The sequence below is a fragment of the Chionomys nivalis genome, chromosome 4, assembly GCF_950005125.1.
Source record: "Chionomys nivalis chromosome 4, mChiNiv1.1, whole genome shotgun sequence".
In the NCBI taxonomy this organism is placed as follows: domain Eukaryota; kingdom Metazoa; phylum Chordata; class Mammalia; order Rodentia; family Cricetidae; genus Chionomys; species Chionomys nivalis.
The window spans coordinates 70,825,381-70,847,480 of record NC_080089.1 but is presented as its reverse complement, the minus strand read 5'-3'; the positions used below and the strand labels follow the sequence as shown (position 1 = coordinate 70,847,480).

Below are 22,100 nucleotides of genomic sequence, written 5' to 3'. Positions count from 1 at the left end.
TGTAAGGGCAAGTTCCACAACACCATTTACCCCCAGGTCACTGCCACAATGGTAAGGTACGGTTGTCAGGTGGATGGTGGCAGATGAACCCCAGAACAGCAGGATGTGGATAAAAAGAACCCATGTCTCAGCATCAAAAAGGCTGCGACTGAGATCTCAGCTCTTGCCAGCATCTTGAACCTGGTTCCTTGCTTGGGGTGATACCCACTTAGAGTTGATTGTGAGCATCTCAAACTAAGCCCTCCGAGGCCTGATACCCAGAACAAGTCTTCCTTTCTCCCCAGTAGATGCACTGGCATCAGGAAGCCGATGTATTCATTCTTCCCTGACATCGAAGTCATCCTTAGGTACCCAGGAGTATCTGCATGCTGTTCTACTCTGAGAAGTTGAGTTCTCATCAATCTAAGGTGGAAATCAAACCAAATAAGATTATCTTAGCTCAGAAGCCCATTTCATCTGATCCTTTTGACTAGCATAGTTCTATTGTTATATATTACTTCAAACTTAATAGAAAAAATTGATTAAAGCACGCGCCCTGTTCGCACCCAGCCTGGCTGCATGCCACAAGACACATTAATTGCAAGATTTCCACTGCCTCCTCAAGCCCCATGGAGATGAAGGATGTGCCTTTCTCCTCTCGGCTGCCATTGATTTTTCATTTTCTCCACTCAGAGCTTCATTTAGCAATTTTCAGTTTCATTTGGTTGGGGCCTTGATTCATCCCCTCCCATGGGGTGATGCACCCCCCTCTTCATCCTTGTGAAGCCATTTTTCTGGGCTGTGTTAGTGCAGGACGCTTGTCAAACTGCTCTGTGCGCTATTATATCGAAAAGGAGGCAAAGGTTTATTGGGTTTTTTTTTTTTTTTGCGTTTTTATGATGACTTTTCCTTTATCAAGGAGAATGAAGTTTAAATTTGTAACTTAAAAGGGTAGCGATGTACCTTAGTGGCAGAATGACTTGGTACTCAAGGCCCTGGGTTCAATCCTCAGCTTTGCAAATAACCAACCTAAACCAAACTTGAAAATATGACGGTATGACAATACCACAAAACTTCTAAACTAGGGCCAGGCGGTGGTGGCGCCAGCCTTTAATCCCAGCACTGGCAGAGGAGGGCGGATCTCTGTGAGTTCAAGGCCAGCCTGGTCTACAAGAGCTAGTTCCAGGACATTAGCTATGGCTGTCTCACAGAGAAACCCTGCTTGAAAAGAACCAACCACCACCCTCCACCCCACCCCCACAAACTTCTGAACTAGATTCATGGGAAGTTGTGCCAAGCCAAACCCTTTGGAAGAAGGGTGTAAAATGCTATTTACATTCATGTTTTTACGGTGTGATATGGAGAGCAAACATGATCCCTGCTTTGCTGAGGGTATAGGTTATGACTGCCAGATTGTGGAGCAAGAGATTGGATTGAAAATACAGAAGGCCCTCTAAGGACAAGAGGAAGCAAAAACAAGAGGTGGAAGTCTGAATGAATTCTAGAAGGTTCTTGCTGTCCTGTCCCATACTTGACTCAATAGATCCCTAGTGGTTTTGAAAACAGTACTGGTGTAGGGAGGGGAGTTAATTGGAGAGATGGCTCAGCGAAGAACACTTGTTGCTCTTGCCTAGAATCAGAATTTAGTTCCCAGCACTTATAACTGCCTATAACTCCAGTTCCAAGGGGTCCTACGCTTTCTGGGCTCAAAGGGTACCTGCATGCATGCAGTGTATATAAAACTCACGCAGGCACATATACATAAAAAATAAATGCACTCTGAAAACGGTATTGAGGATCTGAGCTAGTTCCTTGTGGAAATTTTAAGTTTTCACATACTATGACAACATGTATCCCCTAGGAAGGCTGTAGGGACTCATGGTAAAGTTTCATGTCACTTTATTTCGAACTAAAATTCAGTTTCTCAGTATTCAGAAACACGGGATACACATCTTTGGCAAGTGTTTCAATGACAGAGTGAACAAAGTTTCAAGTAGATGGCCCTGGTGGGGATGAAGGGGTCCTCAGGAAGGAAGCAATAACACAGCCGTGTGCTGGTGACGGCAGGTGTGGATTCTTCATTAACCTTAATACTCCCACAGCCTTTCAGCCCTGATCTTGAATACATACACCTGCAGGTCTTGTGGCTATTCCCAAGATGAAAACAAAGACACAGTAAAACAAATTTTAAAGGAAATAGGTAGATATGCCACAGACTTAACCTAGCTTCTTTCCAAGACGCTTAAGCAGTGGATCAATGTGACTATCGATATTTTTTGTTTTGTCTTGTTTTTAACTCTGAGAGCACATTCATGAGCACCACACGGAAGTGTTTCAGTCCGTTCATGAAGCAGACAGCACCATGCAAAGTCTTTCAATCCAGGACTTTACAAGGGAGAAACTCTCACAAGGTGTTGTCTGAAACAAGACAAAGAAATATTGAGGACTGGGGGTGTAGTGTAGTTCCTAGGCTGTCTGCCTAGTTCCCTGAAGCCCTGGGTTTAATCCTCAGAATGAACCAGGCATGGTGTACACTTTTTAAGTAGAGGCAGGGATCAAGTTCAAAGCCATTCTCAGTTACTTGGGAGGCCAAGGCCAGCCTGGAATCCATGAGACCTTCAAGTAAATTAAAAAATAAAGTCTATGTATGTGTGTGCATGTGCACATGTGCGTGTGTGTGCACATGTGCGTGTGTGTGTGCACATGTGCGTGTGTGCATTTAAATTAGAAAGTGCCTAGTTAGAAGTTAGTTGGCAGTTTCTGATCTCTGAAGCTCCTAGCTAGGTTCGTTGATGGATTCTGGTCTGGGACTTGCTTCTGATTGGTGATGCTCCTAATTATAGGATAATTAAATTAATAAATTTAATTAATTAAATCTGAGTTTCGTTTTCTAAGCCAGCTATTGATCAGTAACTCCCCAAGAGGTTCTATTTGCTTGGGTCAGAATCCGAGGCATTGAGCCCTATTTCAACACTTCCCCGGTTTGCAGCCTCTTATTTAGAAGATTTTCACCCAAACCTGTCTGTCTCCATCATGGCTGGTTTCTTTCTCCAGTGTAAGACTTCTGATTGTGATCAACGTGTTTGCTTTTTGTTTATAATGGAACCTTATACTGTAGCCTAGGCTGGTCTGGTGTTCACTATGTGGCCTCTGCTGGCCTGGAATCTGTGACAGTTCCCCTGTCTTGGCCTCCTGAGTGCTGGAATTACAAGTGTGAGTTCCTGTATTCACTCTTGACTCTGGTGGCTGTCTGAGGCAGACTCACGTAGTTCAGAGCAGCCTCAGACATCTATGTAACTTCCTCTCCTCCTACTGGTCAGTACCTGAGTATAGGGATTACAGGTGTGCACCGCCACCCCAGTTTAATCAGGTTGCTGGTGCTAGAAACCGGCTTCAGCATGCTAGGAAAATGCTCTGCCAAGTAAGGCACATTCCCAGCTCCTGGCCACCAGCTGGGTTTTTGTTTTTGTTTTGATAGAGGGTGGTTTAAGACAGGATTTTACTGTGTAACCCTGTCTGTCCCTGGAACTCACTCTATAAACCAGGCTGGCCTCAGACTCAGCTCTACCAGGCTGTGCTTCACGAGTGCTAGGATTAAAGGTGTGCACCACCACCACCCATCTCTCCCACCAGTTTTTAGCACGACTTTCAGTACAGATTTGGGGCAGGAGGGAATCTGATTGCACACTTGGCCCTGGGGTGTGTCACCTAGCTGGTAGGAATCTTGTATGGACTCTGCTTTTGTGGACTTCCTCTTTTATGAGGCATTTTTCACATATATAATCATTTCCCAGCTGGAATAAGAAAATGTTTTTTTCTTAGCAGCCTGTGTCAATCCTGTCTAACAGCTCGTACTTACATACAGCTGTATTTCTTCACCAATTTCTTCTCGCAGTTCTCAAGCTGTTTCCTGAGCCTTGCACAACTGGGTGTTGGTCACATAAACTCACCTACAGAGGGTGTCATTTTCCATCCTCTAACAGAAAATGACCTGTACCCTATATGTTACTCTTAGAAAGAAAAAGCCCAAGCTGGGCGGTGGTGGCGCATGCCTTTAATCCCAGCACTTGGCAGAGGCAGGCGGATCTCTGTGAGTTCGAGGCCAGCCTGGTCTACAAGAGCTAGTTCCAAGACAGGCACCAAAGCTACACAGAGAAATCCTGTAACCCTGTCTTGAAAAATCAAGAAAGAAGGAGGAGGAGGAGGAAAGAAAGGGAAGGAGAGAAGAAGGGAGGGAGGAAGGGAGAGAGGGAGGGAAGGAGGGAGGGAGGGAGGGAGGGAGGGAGGGAGGGAGGGAGGGAGGGAGGCAAGTCCAGGAAGTTGCAAGTCTCACAGCTTCTGGCTGCATAGAATCTGTCCTAATCTGTGTGTAGTGGGGAGGTGGGGTGCGGTATTATTTGGGGGCATATCTCTGTGTGCATGCTCACGAGGCCGGAGTACAACCTCGAGTGTCAGCGACATTCCTCAAGAGCCATCCACTTGTTTGTTTGTTGTTGTTTGTTTGTTTATTGAGACAGGCTTCAAGCTGTTGATTAGGCTGGCCATACTAGTCAGGTCACTGAGCCTCAGGAATCTGCTAGTTCCTGCTTCCCAACACAGGGCTCACCACCATGCCTAACATTTTAAATGCATGCTCTGAGGATCCAGTTCAGCACTGTAACCACCTGACTGACTGAGCTGACATAGTATGTCAGTTACATAGTCTCCCCAACTCTGTTCCTAAATTTTTGTATGATTTCTTCTTGGCCTAGTTGGTGACTCTTTTTGAGGCAAATTGGAGGGAATCCTTTTGCTACAGTAATGTTTTCAAAGCATAAAAACAAACAAACAAACACCACCACCAACAACAAAATCCCAGGTTGTGAGCCCCCTACCTCCCCAGGCAATGCGTGTGTGGCCATGCTTAAGGGTGATTGCTTAGCTCAAACCACAGATGCAGGCGTCTCAACTGCTACAAAGGAGAAAAGCAATGACCAGTTATAACAAACTCTACTGTTATTTCCCTTCTCTTTAAAAAATTAACTTAAAGTTGTTGTTGGGTTTCCAGCTCTGGGGATCCGACGCCCTCTTCTGGTCTCTGTTGGTACTGCACATAGTTGTGCACATAGAGATAAGCCAGAATTCCAGGCAGTTGTGAGCCATTCAGTGTGTGTAAGTGCTCAGCCAGCATAACAAGGTTAGGCCTTGTAGAAGTCACCTAGGAAAGTCTGGAAAGTCTGACTTCCTACTTCCTAACATCCTGACATAAGCCCAGTATTCTGGATCATTTACCACCACCTGGTAAGAGACCTAAATGCATATTTTCTGAAGAATAACTGAACTTCCTGAGGGTCAAGTTACAAATTTGGAATGCCTGAAGAAGTCACAAAAGGCCTGGGTGGCAGAGCAGGCCCGCAATCTCAGCACTCAGGGTTGGGTGAGGAGGATCAGGATGAGTTCAAGGTCTTCAGCAACAGAGTGAATTCCTAGCCAGTCCTGGCTACGTGAGGCCCCACTTCAGAATATAAATAGTGACAGAAAAGAGGACTGAGTGACAGAAAAGAGCTCAGTTGGGAGAGTGCTTACCCAGCATACAAAGAGCCCTAGGTTCGATCTCCAGCACCGTATAAACCCGGTTTGGCTGCATATGAATGTTCATTTAACAGCTACACCATCCTGTCAGGAATGTTTTCTAAAATCCCTGAGTCCCCACCACATCCTCTCTTCCTCCTCCCAACTAAATGCCTCCTCAGCGTGACAACACTCTTTCTCTCCTTTCAAAAAAGAAAAAATACTCCCAGAACATTCTCTGTCTTGCTTCTTGATGATGCCTTTGCCGTGGCTTGATTTATAGCCATTGCTCGGTATCTGTTATTGTCTGGTTCTAGAATCCCCCATAAAGACCAACAATCTGAGAATCTCGAAATTCTTTCAGGAAATTGTGCAGAGTCTGTATACTTCTTTCCTTAAGCATCTCTAGATTACTGATAGGAACTAATAAAATACCAACACTGTGTGAATAGTTTTTATACCATATCTACAAGGAATCTTAGCAAGAGAACAATCTGTGCATGTCACACTTAAAGACTATTTCTGGCCTACAGTTTGAATCTGAGAATGCAGAACCCACAGATGTGGAAAGCTGATGTCATTTTAAAACTGGAATCTAAGGGTGGTGGTCAGCAGGATGGCCTCCGTCTCCCCATGATATAGATGTCCCTAGGTCCTGCTGCTCTCCTGGCCTGATTTTAGTGTTTAATGGGTGGAGATAGAGACAGAGACCCACACTGGAGCACCGGACTGAGCTCCCAAGGTCCTAATGAGGAGCAGAAGGAGGGAGAACATGAACAAGGAAGTCAGGACCACGAGGGGTGCACCCACCCACTGAGACAGTGGGGCCAATCTATTGGGAGCTCACCAAGGCCAGCTGGACACTGGGACTGAAAAAGCATGGGATAAAACCGGACTCTCTGAACATGGCAGACAATGAGAGCTGACGAGAGGCCAAGGACAATGGTACGGGGTTTTGATCCTACTTCATGTTCTGGCTTTGTGGGAGCCTAGACAGTTTGGATGTTCACCTTCCTAGACCTGGATGGAGGCGGGAGGACCTTGGACCTTCCACAGGGCAGGGAACCCTGACTGCTCTTGGGACTGGAGAGGGAGGAGAAGAGTGGGGGGAGGGGAGAGAGGCGGGAGGAGGGGGAGGGAAATGGGAGGCGGGGAGGAAGCGGAAAAATTTTTTTTTCAATAAAAAAAAAAACAGAAAAAAAAAAGAACCACACACTTGTGTTCTTGATATCCAAGCCATTCAAGAGTCCTTCAGCGGCAGAAGGCTAGGGTATTTGAAATCATTATTTGATAGAATTTTTCTCCTTACCATCTTAGGCCCTACAGTGAATTTCTGGTCTCATTTTGGCTGTCACCTAAAGACTTAAGTCATTATAGGACTGGAGGTGGCATAGCTTAGTGGTAGAGTGCTTGCTTAGCATGTACAAGGCTCTGGGTTCAATACCCAGTGCTACCAAAAGTGAAAAACAAAGCAAAAGAAAAAAAAAACAACTAAAAGTTAATTTAAGAAATCTCAAGGGCTGGGAAAATGATTGAGCTGGCAAAGCACTTGCCCTGAAAGCTGAGGACCTGAGTTTGAATTCCTAGCTGATCATGGTGGACTGTGCCTGTCATTCCAGCGATGATGAGATGGGAATGGCAGGACTCCTGAGCAGCCCACCTAGTGCACCAAGTAAGCTCCAGGTCAGTGAGAGAGCTCGTCTCAAAACGGATGGTGGAAGGTAGCAGAGGCAGATGCACGGTGTCGCCCTCAGGCCTCCACACGCATGTGCACACATACGTGTGCAAACACATACATTTGTATATCAACACACAAAACACATACATTTGTATATCAACACAAAATCTCAATACTGTGGGAAGGAAAGGAAAACGAGCATTATGGGGGTGATTTCTGTAAGCCATTCCTATGCAAAATGGAGAAAATTACATGATTGTTTTTTTAGCCCATAGTCTTACACCAACACCAGAACTGTTTCTCTTCCCTCATCCCTTCGACCGCTTTCCTTTTCACTTGGGTAAACTTTTGTTTTCATCCCTTGAGGCTTTTTATGAACACTTTCCCACTGTGCACTGTGTTTGTTTCTAGTGTTTGTGTAATACACTCCATCATGCTGGTATCTCGTAATTTATGGCCAGTTCCTTTAGTGCGAGGCATTAGGGTTATTTCCATTTTCTCTCTATTATAAATAATGGAAGCAAGAACATCTTTCTGCGTGCAGCTTTTTTCCTGTGTGTGAGTTATATCCTTAGGACAAATTCCCAGGAGTGGGATTAGTGGGTCAAAGGGTCTGAGCAGCTTTATGGCTCTTAATATTTATTGCTAAATTGCCCGAAGGGTCGTTCTAATTTGCAGTGCCACCTGCAACACACGAGTGTCTGTCCCTCCCAGGCTTGCCAACCTCTTCAGGCACTTCCTTGGGGGCAGATTTCAGAGGTATTAAGGCAACTTGCTACTCTCTTTAGTTTCTTTAGTAATTAAAAACCTTAAGTGTGTTTATCTGGTTCTATTTTCTATGGCCAACTTTTCTTTCCATAGGGTGGTGCATCTTGATATCACATGAGATTGAAAATAACTTACAATAAAAATGTCAGTTGACAGAATGACCACCTGGTATGCAGGTGAGCCTGGGTTTGATCCCCAGCACAACATAAAACTAAGTGTGATGGTGCAACCCGTAAGTCTAGCAGGAGGGTCAAGTGTTTGAGGTTATAAGCTGCATAGAGAGTTTGAGGCCAGCCTGGTTAGAGGCCCAGTCTCAAAATGAAGAAAATAGCGTTCAGTTCACCCAGCACAAAGAGAGTATCAGTGAAGCCCACTGGGCTCATTCCAGGTTCAACACATGACCCATTTGGCCACATTGGTTTTCTTTACTCCTCTTTTTTCATTCTCCTGTCTCCCATGTTAAAGCAAATCCTAGCTCATGTATGTAAGTTCCCTGCACGATGCGCAGTGCATGTCTAAAGTGTGCACTTGTTCTAAGATAGTCATAACGCTGCCACCACGCCGAACACAGTGACAGGGTGCGATACAGTTTTCCAGAGTCTTTTTCCTGCTGTTTTATTCCAGCTACCACACACAGTCTTACACTTCTAAAGTTGGGGCTGGACAGACGGCTCAGCAGTTAGGAGCACTGGCTTTTCTTGTAGAGGACCCAGGTTTGAGTCTCAGCTTCCATGTGACCTTTGTAACTCGAGCCCCAGAAGATCTGACACCCTCTTCTGGCTTCTTTAGAGAATCCACAGATATGGTGCACATACATACATTTCAGGCAAAACACCCATACAACATAAAATTAACTAAGTAAAATAAGTTTCTCATATCAGTGTATAAGAGATCCTTATTTTTGAAGGTTGCCTAGACCTTCACTGGCAGGGTATAGGGTAGATTGTTCAACCAGTCACCTATTGATGGAGTTGGTTTTGTGTTTTCGAAAATCAAAAGTCATACATCCAAGTCATTTATTGTCCCATGTGTCTTTGGGAGCTATGCCTAGAGACAGTCTTTCTGAGTCGAGCGATCAGCATGCTTACGCTCTTTCAGGTGTCCTTTGGTTCCCTTCCACGGGAGCCCTATCACTTTGCACTGGGATTTTAGTAAATGAATGTCCGAATGCCCAAACACATAAGCTTGTTGGAAGCTTGTTGAGTCTGCATACCACTCTCATTTTTGTTCAAGACACGACCTGGCACAGAGTACCCCGTTTCTTGCTTTTGGAGACCCTCTGCTCTGTCCCAGGAAATAAGATGCCCAAATGAAAAGCCAAGAGGAGTCCATGGTGTGTCACATGATGTTATAGGTGCAATATGTGTTATAAAGGTGACAGGGCAGCCCAGGTCTGCTCATGGAGCCGGTCCTGTCTACTGTAGTCCTCATGAGTCCTTAGCCCTCTGAATTCCAGAATAACTTTAGTTGTCCGTAGCCCTGAACAAACATTTGACACCTGGTTGGTCAGGTACAAACGTATTAAGAGAAGTAACCAAATGTTTGAAATTCAGGTGCTTCATCAGTCTAACCTAGATCATCTCTGTTGACTTGTTTGTGTCCGTCCTGAAGAAGACTCCCTGAACTGTACGGGGGTGTTATCCAAACAACACAGTCTGTGTGGAGGGGTTGGCTACACAAACCTAACGGGACATCCCTGGGTCTCAGAATCCCCTGTTGCCAGAGATTCTCAGGTCAGCTGTGACCCAGGAAACAGAGAATCCATATAGAAGGGCCAGGATATAGCTCAGTGGGTAGAATGCTTACCTGAATGTGCACAAAGCCCCAAGTTCAATCCCAGCACCCCATAAAACAGATGTGGTGGTACACACCTAAAATCCCAGCACCCAGGAGGTGGAGGTAAGAAGATCAGAGGTTCAAGGTCATGTCCAGCTATATAGCAATTAGAGACCAGCCTGAGATATGTGAGACCCACCCTGCCTCAAAATGAAAAATAAATAAATCTAAAAGGAATCTGCACATAGGTTCTATGTGAGCAAGCGAAGTATTTCTGCCTTGCAGTCGTACGGTTCTGCAGCCTCATCTGACAGTTTTCCTCTTGTCTCTTTCTAGATTGAATCATTAAAGAAAAAGGTGCAGCAGAAGCAGCTCCTCATACTGCAGCTTCTAGAAAAAATCTCTTTCCTGGAAGGCGAGGTAAGAGGCTGCGGCTCTTTCAAATTGGTGTCTTCCCTGCCATTAAATTTTATGTTGCTGATCCTGCTGTGGACACTTAATTAAAAATATGGCTACTTCCTGGCCTTATAAAATGGATTGAAGGTTAACTGCCAGCTCTGCGAAGGAGCTCTGACAGCTCTTTTTTCTCTACCCTTGCCCTCCCCACGCCTCAACCTGCTACTTGTGGCTGCGTTTTCAAATAGTGTATCTTCTTTAAGAATTCTCTAGCCAAGTCAGATAAGCTGTCAGTACTGACGAGGGTATAGGGTTTTTATAATTTGTGAATGATCTACACACAACGTCCCTCCCACGATTTTCTTGGCAACTTTTAAAACATCTAGAGAAGGATTGTGATTTCTATGTGAAATGTAAAAAAAAAAAAAAAAAAAAAAAAAAAAAAAAAAAAAAAAAAAAAAAAAAAAAGCAGCAGAAAGGAAGGCAGCATCACCCAGCCTATGGAAACCCGGGTGGAGAACAGACTCCCAATCCAACACTCGTCTTCTGTTACTTCGCGTGAACATGTTTTAGAGTGACTTAGCTCCACCTGCAACTTGAAGTTGCTTCATAGTCTTGCTTCTGGCCTTTTGAAAGGCATTTGGGGGATTTTGTGGCAGTTCCAGGGAAAGAAATTATGAGCTGGAAGAATCTTAGGAGGCTGGGTATTAATAGAAGGAGCCGAAATCCATTTTCTCTGTAGGCTCTTTATTAAGAACTTGGCATTGAGCCTTGTCTCCTTCGACTCCATGAAGAGCTGGTTTGCCAAGCACCCGTCCTTGTCACTGCCCCTCTCTGTGGCCCTTCCCCCACGAGACAGTCCAGGACACAACAGTGAAGCCAGAAGAAAAGTAGGCATTTCTTGGGTGCCTAGTGTGTGCTGGGTGTTTGCTGGTTCCTTTCCACATAGGCACAAAGAATGGAATCAAATCTATCCTGGTGAAGCACTCGACTGCTTATTGACTGAGTGACCAGGAAGGTAGCTTATCTCCACGAAGGAATCATAACTGTGCCTGTGTGGGACAGTGTGGGACAGTCCCACAAGAGAATGTAGAAAATGCCTGAAGAAATGGATCAGCAGTTAAAGGCTAGGATCACAACCAAAACTATACGGAAATGGCTGGCATACTGAGTGAGAAGTCTGCTCTTAGATTATTGAAAGCTGTCCTCTGGATAAATTATATATCCCCTGTTTTAAAGATAAGGAACCGAGTTTCAGGAAAATCTTTTTCTGCCAACATTTACAATAGAGATTGTGTGTCTGAATCTAGAACTTAGCTCCTTGCTGCATGTTTGCACGCATGGTGAGCCAGGTTATCATTTATTTTGATGGCGGGACTGCCTATGGCTGCCGTAACCAGGAGTCTCAATGGCCTCTAGGGACCTGGAGATTCATAAGTCTCTGTAGAAGGAGCTGCGGGCAGACCTGCTTTTTGTCCTGCCTGGCTCCCGCATGACTAGCATTACACCTGAAATAACAACACACAAATTGTATTCTTTTAAACACTGCCTGACCCATCGGTTATAGCCTCTTATTGGCTAATTCTCACATCTTGATTAACCCATTTCTAATAATCTGTATAGCACCACGAGGTAGTGGCTTACCGGGAAAGATTCAGCATGTTTGACCTGGTGACTGGCTCCATCACGTCTGTCCCAGAGAGGAGAGGCTTGGCGATTGCCTCACTTTCCTCTTCCTCCCAGCATTCTGTTCTGTCTACTCCACCCACCTAAGGGCTGGCCTATCAAAGGGTCAAGGCAGTTTCTTTATTAACCAATGAAATCAACACAAAACAGACCCATCTACATCAAGTCTCAGTGTCTTAGAGCTGAGTAAATGGATATTTTTTCTGTTTCTGCTCATGTCTTCTCTTCCTTGGTCACTGGTTCCAGCATCAACTTTTATTTTTTTATTTTTTAAAGACAGTATCTCCAGTAGCCTAGACTGGCCCCAAACACTGTATGTAGCCAAGGGTGACCTTGGCACATGCTTTTCTGTCTCCACCTTGTCGGAGCCCATGTGGGTCCAACACAGATTCCCTAACCCGGCTGGAAAGGAGTCGCGAGGAATAAAACTGACACAGCTTACACGGTCATCATGGAAAAAGCCAGCTCACCCTTTATTCTCCAAACATCTTATATATCCACACCAATTGAGTGGGAACACACAAAGGCTGTTACCTAGGCAACCAGGTGCCTCGGGTCAAATCACATCCGCATCTAGCAGTCAGGTAGGCCATTAATTAGCATCTCTATAAGACATCCTCCAAATTACAAAGGAAGGGAAGCACCGGACCTCTAAACTCTTAAGTCATCAGCATTAGCCAACATCTCTTCTCAGGTAATCCATATTCTAACAAAAGAAACTAGGAGCAGCACATCCTGGCTATAGTTAAACAGAGACAGTTTGTCTGCAGAGTTATGTGATCAGTCCAGACCGGGCTAATGGCTCTTGTGCCAAACTGAAAATGTGGGCCTACAATCCACTCTCTCTTATTAATTTAATTTTAATAACCCCTGTGCTTCTGCAACAGGACAGATAAGTTGTGCCTGATTTGGGCAAAGTCCTCTTCATTTACCCAAATTTTCCCGTCATTGGAACAGGCATCATTTATGCAAGCCCCTGTCTTAGGCATCTGGGGAGAAGAAGCTTCAAACCCGTCATTGACTGCCGACCTCTGTAAAGAGAAGAGATTAGTGGAGAGAAATATACTTTTCAGGCCCTGTGTATCAGCCATATCTTGTCAGGATGTATCACAATGCTTTATGAATAATTATGCCCCCGAAGACTATATTCTCCTATCTTAAAGGAGAGTAGAATCACCTGAGTTGAAGATGTTTCTTCCGCTGGTACAGAACATCATTCAGAGTTTACTTTCTCAGCATACGTATCAACTCTCAACATTCATCGTCACAACCTCTCTTTCAGCCAACTGTCAATCGCAGCAATTCACAATCATGATTTTTCCACATCATCGGTCAATACCGATCTTTAAATTTCTAATACCGTAATTTTGTGTTTAGCCGATCAAAACCAGCTCTCCAATTCTTCATAATTTCATATTTAGCTGGTCAGTACCAGCTCTCCAAATTATTCATAATCTCATGTTTAGCCGGTCAAAACCAGCTCTCCAATTCTTCATAATTTCATATTTAGCCGGTCAGTACCAGCTCTCCAAATTATTCATAATCTCATGTTTAGCCGGTCAAAACCAGCTCTCCAATTCTTCATAATTTCATATTTAGCCGGTCAGTACCAGCTCTCCAAATTATTTATTTTATATTTAGCAGGTCAAAACCAGCTCTTCGATTATTCATTACTTCATATTTAGTTGGTCAGTACCAACTCTTCAATTATTAATAATTTCCTATCTAGTTGGTCATTACCAACTCTCTCATATTCTTTCTTTACCATAATTTCATATTCTTTTCGGTCATTACCGATGTATTTAGCACCATTGGTCATTACCAGATTTCTCTCATCACCTTATATGCAGCTGTAAATATCAGGTCATTACTGTTAAGAATATAATACCATTTGTTGTTATTAAATCTCATTTTCAGTCTCTGTGTAGCTGTTAAACCCTTAGTCTGCCCCCTTGTTAAGTGAAGAGGGATTTTAGTCATACTTTATTTTGCATCTTTCTTTCCTTGAGGGGAAAGCTTAGGTCTTAGTTCTTAGGTTTAATATTTTGTTCAAAATGAGTGCTGTCCCATAAACTGAGAACACTCAAATGTTCAGTTTGTGTCTTAGTTCTGAAGCAACAGGTTTCACACCACAGCCAGCAGCAGACACCGCAGTCGGCTCCTCTCAGCAGGATCTCTCTGTCCGAAGTCTCCTGGCAGCGCTGCGAATTGCGGGTCTGGATCAGGCTCCTCTCTGTGGGCTGGGTTACTGGATTCCTCCTGGGGCCGTTTTCTTTCTGTTCCTTCTGTGGTGCGGTTGTCAGTCACGCTGTCCTCAGGTCCGTTGTCCTTCTGCTGAGTGCATCAAATTAGCTGCTCTGGAAGCCATCTTGCTTGGTTTTCGTCCTGTGAGAAAACACAGACATGCCCTGGACCCCATATTAGGATGGGGTCGGGTCCCTTCCAAATCCCAGTGGGTGCACGGATCTTTCCATTTGACTTTAGCAATTGTGGTTTTTGTACCGCTATGCCACAATCTGTCCGTGGCTGATCGCTCATGGACATCTGTATTTAGAAAGTTTAGCGTTAACAAAGCATGATTTAAGGCGTTGTGTGGCGTCTGAGGATACAACTCCCCTGTCTTTATTTTTTGGAGTTGTGTTTTCAAGGAGCTATGTGCACGCTCCACAATTCCTTGTCCTTGAGGATTATATGGAATACCAGTCTTATGAATGATTTTCCATTGAGTACAAAATCTTTGAAAAGCTTTGTTGACATATCTGGATCCATTGTCCGTCTTTATTACCTTTGGGGTTCCCATGCATGAAAAGCATTTTAAGCAATGAGTTATTACATGCTTGGCAGCTTCCCCAGTTTGTGCTGTGGCCATTATAAATCCTGAGTAGGTATCAATTGTCACATGCACATATCTCAATTTTCCAAACTCAGTAATGTGAGTTACATCCATTTGCCATATATGGTTGGGAAGAAGTCCTTGGGGATTTACTCCCAAATGAGGCACAGGTAGATATTGTGGGCATCTTTCACATTGTTTAACAATTTGTCGAGCAGCTTCTCTGGTCAGCTTAAATTGTTTTCTTAAACTTAAGCTGTTTTGATGATGCAAAGCATGTGATTAATGTGCAAGTTCAACCTGAGATATAGCAATTATTTTTGTAAGTTCGTCAGCTAGAGCATTGCCTTCAGCTAATGGACCAGGAAGACTTGAATGCGCTCTGATATGTCCCACAAAACATGGTAACTTTCTACATTGTATGGCTTTCTGAATCTGCTGACACAATATTTTAACTTGTTCATTGCTAGTTCCTATATATGACACTGTTTCCAGGATCTTTAACGCTTCATAAATATACCAGCTATCAGTATATAAATTAAAAGCCTTATTATCAAAATTCTTGAATACCAGAGCTACAGCCCGCAGTTCAACTATTTGAGCTGAAGCTGGTTCTGTCTGTACCACGTGTCCTTTGCCATTGACAACATAAGCAGCTTTTCCATTAGATGAGCCATCAGTGAAAATCAACAAAGCATCCTTTAAGGGATTCTTTGCTACTATTTTAGGAAAAATGAATGAATGCTGTTGTGTAAACCGCAGTAACTGGTCAGCTGGGAAAAGATTATTAATCTGACCTTGAAACTGGGCAAACGCAATTGCCCATGAGTCACTATTTTGAAATACATGTGTGTGAGTGTGTGTGTGTGTATATATATATGTGTGTGTGTGTGCGTGTGTGTGTATGTATATGTGTGTGTGTGCGTGTGTGTGTGTGTATGTGTGTGTATTCTACTGATCTGTTTCTTGGTGGCTCTGTGTGATTACTGACACCAGTGAGAACCCCGTATCTAACCTGTTAGTGATTCTAAGCTGTTCTTCTGTGGGCTGTGGCCTGGGTACCTGACTCTCACTTCACTCTATTATTCTTTGCACAGAGGGTTACAGACAGGCATATAAGTATCACACAATAAACTACATGGCTTTAGAAAACCTTCCTAGGTTAAAAAATATCTATTACATTTCTTACATAGCTTATAATCACCTCAATTTTCTATTGTAAAATTAACTTAGATGCTGATATAAAGACAACATCTAGTAATTTTCCTTATACATTGTATATTAATTTTGCCTTTGACATGATGAACAAAAGCCATTTCTCAGATTCAGCTTGCCACCATATCATAATGATTTTACATCCTCTACTTTCAAGCAGTTTTCTGTTGCTATAAGAAAATGCCTAAGGTAGGGAAATGGCTGAAGAGCCTTGGTTCTTACATGTGCCTTTGCTTAGTCCCACAAATGTCCTGAGGTCTGTGGGGAGGGTATACTCATGAACCAGAGCTGACTCACAAAAGTTAGCTGTATGCACCCACATACATCTTAGTTCTTCACACCGTGGTACCACATAGGTCTCGGGCAGGCTCAGGACCAGGGCAGGCTCAACCTGCTGTTGTGCGGAGCCAAGGAGCCCTATGAATGATCAGATGTTTCCTTAAAGCATTCTGGGGGAGAAAGCTCACTTGGGAAAGTAGTTGCCTTGTGAGCAGGAGGACCTGACTCAATCCCCAGAACCCACATAGTAGGCAGGGAGTGATGACACACTCCGAGGCAGGTGATTCCTAAGGCTTTCTGTGCAGCCAGCTTATGTTCCTCAGTGAGCTCCAGGCCCGTGAGAGACTGTATCTCCTAAAACAAGGTTGATAGTGCCTGGGGAATGATAGTTGAAGTTGTTGACCTCTCACCTCTGTGTCTACACACGCGCAACTGTACATACACAAATATACAAGATTGAGGTTTTGTGATTTTTTCACTCAACGGCATGGTTCTCTAGCTTGAACTTTGCAGATGACAGTGTTGGGTTGCAGTCTTAAGTTGCGTGTATCTGATGGGAGGCTAGATTCTGATCCATGTTTCATCACTGTCTGTGCACGAGCATGGGTAGATCGTTCCATCCATGCCTAGGCTCAGTGACTCCATCTTTTAAAAGGCAAGAGGAGGGAGAGCGAACCCATGTCACCTCTGAGACTGCTTTGATTTTCAATGTTGTCCCTCTCCTACCCCTGCAAGACAACAGACAAGTAGCCCAGAGCAGCATTCGGTGCCTCGTGTGTGGTGGTCTGAAGTCTTCTTTCCCTTCCAAATAGAGAATATCAGTTACTCCTTGCTTTTATCATTCACTCTTAATTGAAGTTTAAAGTTATTAGCTTTTATGTGCACACATACCTCAAAAATACATACCAGATTCTCAAATTTCCTTTTTGCCTGGCTTTAGCATGTTCTTTTTTTCCTCCCCAAACAATTTTTTGTTTACCCATCTTCTGGAGAAGAGATATTCCATTCCCTATTTCTGACATTTAAGAAAATGTTTTGGGGCTGGATAGATGGCTCAGTGGTTCAGAAAACTTGCTACACTTGCAGAGGACTGGAGTTCAGTTCCCAGCACCTGTATCAGGTGACTCACAGGTATCAGTAACTCCAGCTCCAGGGGATCTGATGTCTTCTTGGGCCACCCACATGTACATGCATGTGTGTGTGAGTGTGTGTGTGTGTAGACACATACAATGTTCATAAATAAAAATTTAAAAAATTTAAATGTTCTGAATCAGCAAGAAGGCTCAATAGGTAAAGAGAGAGAAATGTAATGAAAATAAACCCACAGTTTAAAAAAATAGTCTCAAAATAATGGGGCTGTAGTGGTTAAGAGCAGTCACTGCTCTTGCAGAGGACACAGGTTCAATTCCTTGAACCTACATGGTGGCTACAATGGTCCATAACTCTGATTCCAGGGCATTTGATGCTTTTTCTGGCCTCCTTGGGCACCAGGCACACACTCCATGAATGCACAGACATGCAGGAAAACACTCACACACATAAAATGAAAGAGAACAAATCTCATAAAGAACGCTCTAAAGTAACATCAGCGCCCTGGTCTTCAGAGTGTCTATTCCTTCTGGACTGGGTTTTTTGTTTTTTTGTTTTTTTTCTGAAAATCTTGAACTTGTGGTGACATTGATGAGCCACAGGAAATGATTCCAAAGTCTAGCTTGTGTCCACCCATCCTTAACATACACAGTGCAGGGCACATGCCTCCCTGTGGGTCTGGGGAACTCTACTAGGACTCTCAGGAAGTTTCCTGGGTGGCACTGTAGCTGCGGCACCCAGCACCTTGTTCCCCACATGCATGTTATTGGACGTGTTCTTGTCTAGGTGTCTGAGTGGCTCCTGACCACTGGCCTGAAGGGAGCTGGGAGGGGAGGTGACTGCTGCGTGTGTGTGTGTGTGTGTGTGTGTGTGTTATGTGGTGTGTGTATGGTGTGTGTGTGTGGTGTGTATGTGTGTGTGGTGTGTGATGTGTGTGTATGTGGTATGTGTGTGTGGTGTGGTGTGTATGTGTGGTGTATGTGTGTGTGGTATTTTCCCCATATGCCTAGAGGGACCAACCAGCTTCTTCTCTTCCTGGAGTGCATGTGAACCTCCCTGTGCATACAAAGGTACTCATTACACATGCAAACACAAGGTGGTGGTGTTGGAAAGCGGGAAAGCCAGTCCATGGTCCCTCAGCCCTAGACGCTTCTGCAGAGCCCAGTCGTTTCACTTCAGCTGGCTTACTTCTTTTTATTAGTCTTTCCAACTTAGTCCAGCAATGTTCCAAACCGTGTGCAGTTCATACACAATAAGCTACACAGCCTTATAAATGCTTCCTCGCTTCATAATCAATACAATGTTAGCGGAGCTTACAGAATTCTACTTTTCTATTATAAGATGATTGGGGGCTATTTCCTACTCTTTTCTCTTCGAGGCAGGGTCTCATGTAGCCCAGGATGGCTTCAAACTCATAGCTAAGGGTGATCTTGAACTACTGATGCCCTGTCTCTGCCCCCATGTGCTGGGATTGGAAGTTTGTTCTGCCTTGCTGGGTTTTAATTTTGTTGCCTCCCCCCCCCCGCCTTCTTTTCTGTGGTTCCAGAAGCAGCACCATTAGGCCTTTAAACTGCAGCACAGTTCCATGAAGCTCTGCTAACTGATCTGTCTTTAATTCTTGTATGCATATGTGTGTGCATGCATGCGTGCGTGAGTGTGTGTATGCATGCATGCACATGCACACACATGCCTACGTGGATGTAAAGGCCAGATGCCTATGTTGGATGTTTTTCTTCAGCTCCCTCCACCTTATTTTACTTTTTAAGGCAGGGATTTTCATTGACCCTGGATCTCACTGCTTTGATGAGAGTATCTGGCTGCTGAGTCCCCAAGCTTCTCCCTTTTCTTCTTCCTGGCACTGACCTTTTTAATGTGGGTTCTGGGAACCAAACTCAGGTCTTCTTGCTTATAAGGCAAGCACTTCACCCACTGAGCCATCTCCCAGCTCTAACTTCTTCTAACTGGATGCTTTCTATTAATGTACCTTTAAATGTATGGGTTCTTTCCTTTACCGTCTCCCTGCTTTCCCTAAGAAAGAAAACAACAATAATTGTAAATGTTGTACTTCTCTATTTTAAAATTCCCAGTTGAATCTTTCATGGCTCTCTTCTTATTTTGTCTTTACTAGTTCATGTCTATGAACATATTTTCCGTTATCCCTTGGTTATTATGGTTCGATGGATACATCAAATCCTCACCTGCAAAGTCTAGTATCACAGTCACATCAGGACCGTTGTCTGTCCATCCGTTTCCCCAACAACAGGTCACATCTTCCTGACTTTTCATAGGTCATGTGACTTTGGATTCTAAGACAGGCATTGTGAACCCTTTAATGTAGAGACTTTAGATTAGTTGTTCTCAACCTAATGCTGCGCCCCTTAATACAGTTCCTCATGTTGTGGTGACCCCCAATCATAAAATGATTTTCCTTGTTTCTTCATACCTGTAATTTTGCTACTGTTATGAATTATAGTGCAAATATCTGTGTTTTCCAATGGTCTTAGATGACCTCTGTGAGAGGGTTGTGTGACCCAGGGGCTGTGACCCACAGGTTGAGAGCCACTGCTTTAGCTTCTGTCTCCTTGTTTTAAAGAGCAGTGAAGATTTTCCCCTTCAAAGCAAATGAGTGTGTTTAGACCCAGCTACTTCCTGCTGTGCCTGTCATGGGTAATGGCTCAGTTCACTTCTTTACCACTCAGATTCAAACTTCTTTTAGCTCAAGGTCTGCTAGCGCTCTCGCTGAAGCCAGAACAGAGTGGGCTTCCTGCTACTCTGATTCTCACCTCCCTTCTGTCTCACAGTCTTGGTGAGCTAAGGCTCCCTTTCTGGGCCAGAAGAGGGCGCCAGGTATCCTGGAGATGAACCTACAGGTGGTTGTGAGCTGCCCAGCATGGGTGCTCACCTCTTTAGCTTTTCCCAGCCCTCTAGTGACTTCATTCCCTCTCGCCACTCTGATACATCCCCTCTGGGTTCACTCTAATCACTTCATGGATGTTTTTGTAATGCTATCACATTGTTCTGTTCTGCTCAGGTATCTGTTCCCCAGCAAGACCAAGATCCACAGGAACGCACACTGTGCTGTATTTAACTGATCACTGGCTTCCTTTAGGCTGTCTGATATACAGAAAATACACATTATTTATTTTTTTTTTTACCAATTTCATCCAATTTCATAAGTATTAATTTTTAGTTTCTGTATTTCTGAGGGTATTTGACAATATACACAGAATCCCTATGAAATTAAACAAAATATTTTGGGGCCACCTGTTCACTCTTCCCTGTATACCAGTCTAGGCAAATTTGCTAGCTCCATCTCTTATGCCTCCTGATGGCATATCCTCACCTTCAGGATTTAAGTCTGCACTGGAGAGGAACACGCTATGGGGGCTGGAGTTGCCAGCAAGAAAGACCTCTTTGGCTTTTCTTTTTTCGTATAAATAGGAAAACCCAGGAGAGTATGCCCTGCCCCCCGTAAGCCAGCACCTTTCTTTCATTCTGAAGATTGGGTGACAGAGTGTGACTGGAGGTCTGTCATAGCTCATCAGTTTCCAGGGCAGCATGAGCGCATTCTCTTTCTTTATACCATGTCCGTGTTTCAGGACCGTGTGCAGAACAAGGTTTTACACAACAGCCCCTTGGCATTGCTCATTCAGAGGGGAGCTGCTGAGTGACAGCCCACATCTCTTCAAACTGAAGGCAGCTTCTGTTTCCTGGGACTTTTTTTTAACCCTTTCCTTTAAAAAAAAGTATTTGTTTTTATGTGTATAAGTGATTTATACATTTATTCAGTAAGTTTTATCTTGTATGTGTTACACATCAAGTTTAAAGACTCCAGCCAAGAAAATAGGTCCGTTATGGTTTTAAAATTGAATCTGTCATTACCTCCCACTAAAATAGTTAAAACAATGCAAAACAAACTTGTTAAAAATCAGTTAAGGAGCTGGAGAGACAGCTCCGCAGTTAAGAACACTTGCTGCTCTTGCAGAGGGCTCAGGTTCAGTTCCTAGCACCTATGTCAGACAGTTCACCACTGCCTGTAACGTCAGCTCCAGGGTGGCCAGAAGAGGGTGCTGGGTCCCCTGGATCTGGAATGAACTGAGCTAGCCCCATCCTCACCTTCAGCTCCAGGGTAGCCAGAAGAGGATACTGGGTCCCCTGGATCTGGAATGAACTGAGCTAGCCCCATCCTCACCTTTGGCTCCAGGGCAGCCAGAAGAGGATGCTGGGTCCCCTGGATCTGGAATGAGCTGAGCTAGCCCCATCCTCACCTTTGGCTCCAGTGCAGCCAGAAGAGGATGCTGGGTCCCCTGGATCTGGAATGAGCTGAGCTAGCCCCATCCTCACCTTTGTTGCCCTCTGTCCTTCATTTTCCCCATGGGGCACATTTCCAATTCCTGGGCATCTAATCATCAGTTTATGCAATGTTTGGCTCCATCTTTTTTTTTTTTTTTTAAAAAAAAAAAAGCCATGAAAAGCATACAGAATGCTAATTTTAATCCCAAGGAGCTCGTTCTAGTTTATATGTTTGAGATTCTGAATTTTTCTACACCTATGAAATACTAATTATCCAGTTATAGAGGCTTTTCCCACTAAATTAAATTAATAGACTTACTCATTTTACAGCTTAGTAAGGGAGTGTTAAAAAGTTGAGTTGCACTGTACTTATGATGCCAAAAATGTGCTAAGTGCCGGTAACTGCCCACTGTGTGCAACCAGTTAAATAAATGCTGCACATCCCTCCACTAGGAGACTGTGACTCGGTTTATGTAGTTTGTTGACACAAACAGAAAACTAGTGAATTTGGGAGAGAGAGCTACAACACATCGGGGGGGGGGTGTCCACACACATGCA

General features: G+C 44.1%; 1 protein-coding gene and 1 non-coding gene across 2 annotated transcripts in view; both read left to right on the top strand.

The window, feature by feature from the left end:
• Nucleotides 1–22,100, top strand: part of Myzap (myocardial zonula adherens protein) — a 93,752-nt gene that overhangs the window by 58,529 nt on the left and 13,123 nt on the right. Inside the window, exon 11 of the mRNA XM_057766997.1 lies at nt 10,088–10,171. Coding sequence (XP_057622980.1) covers nt 10,088–10,171 — 84 coding nt within the window. The remainder of the gene's footprint in view (nt 1–10,087; nt 10,172–22,100) is intronic.
• On the top strand, nt 6,914–6,985 carry Trnaa-agc (transfer RNA alanine (anticodon AGC)). Its single transcript has one exon. It is a non-coding gene; the product is annotated as a tRNA-Ala (tRNA).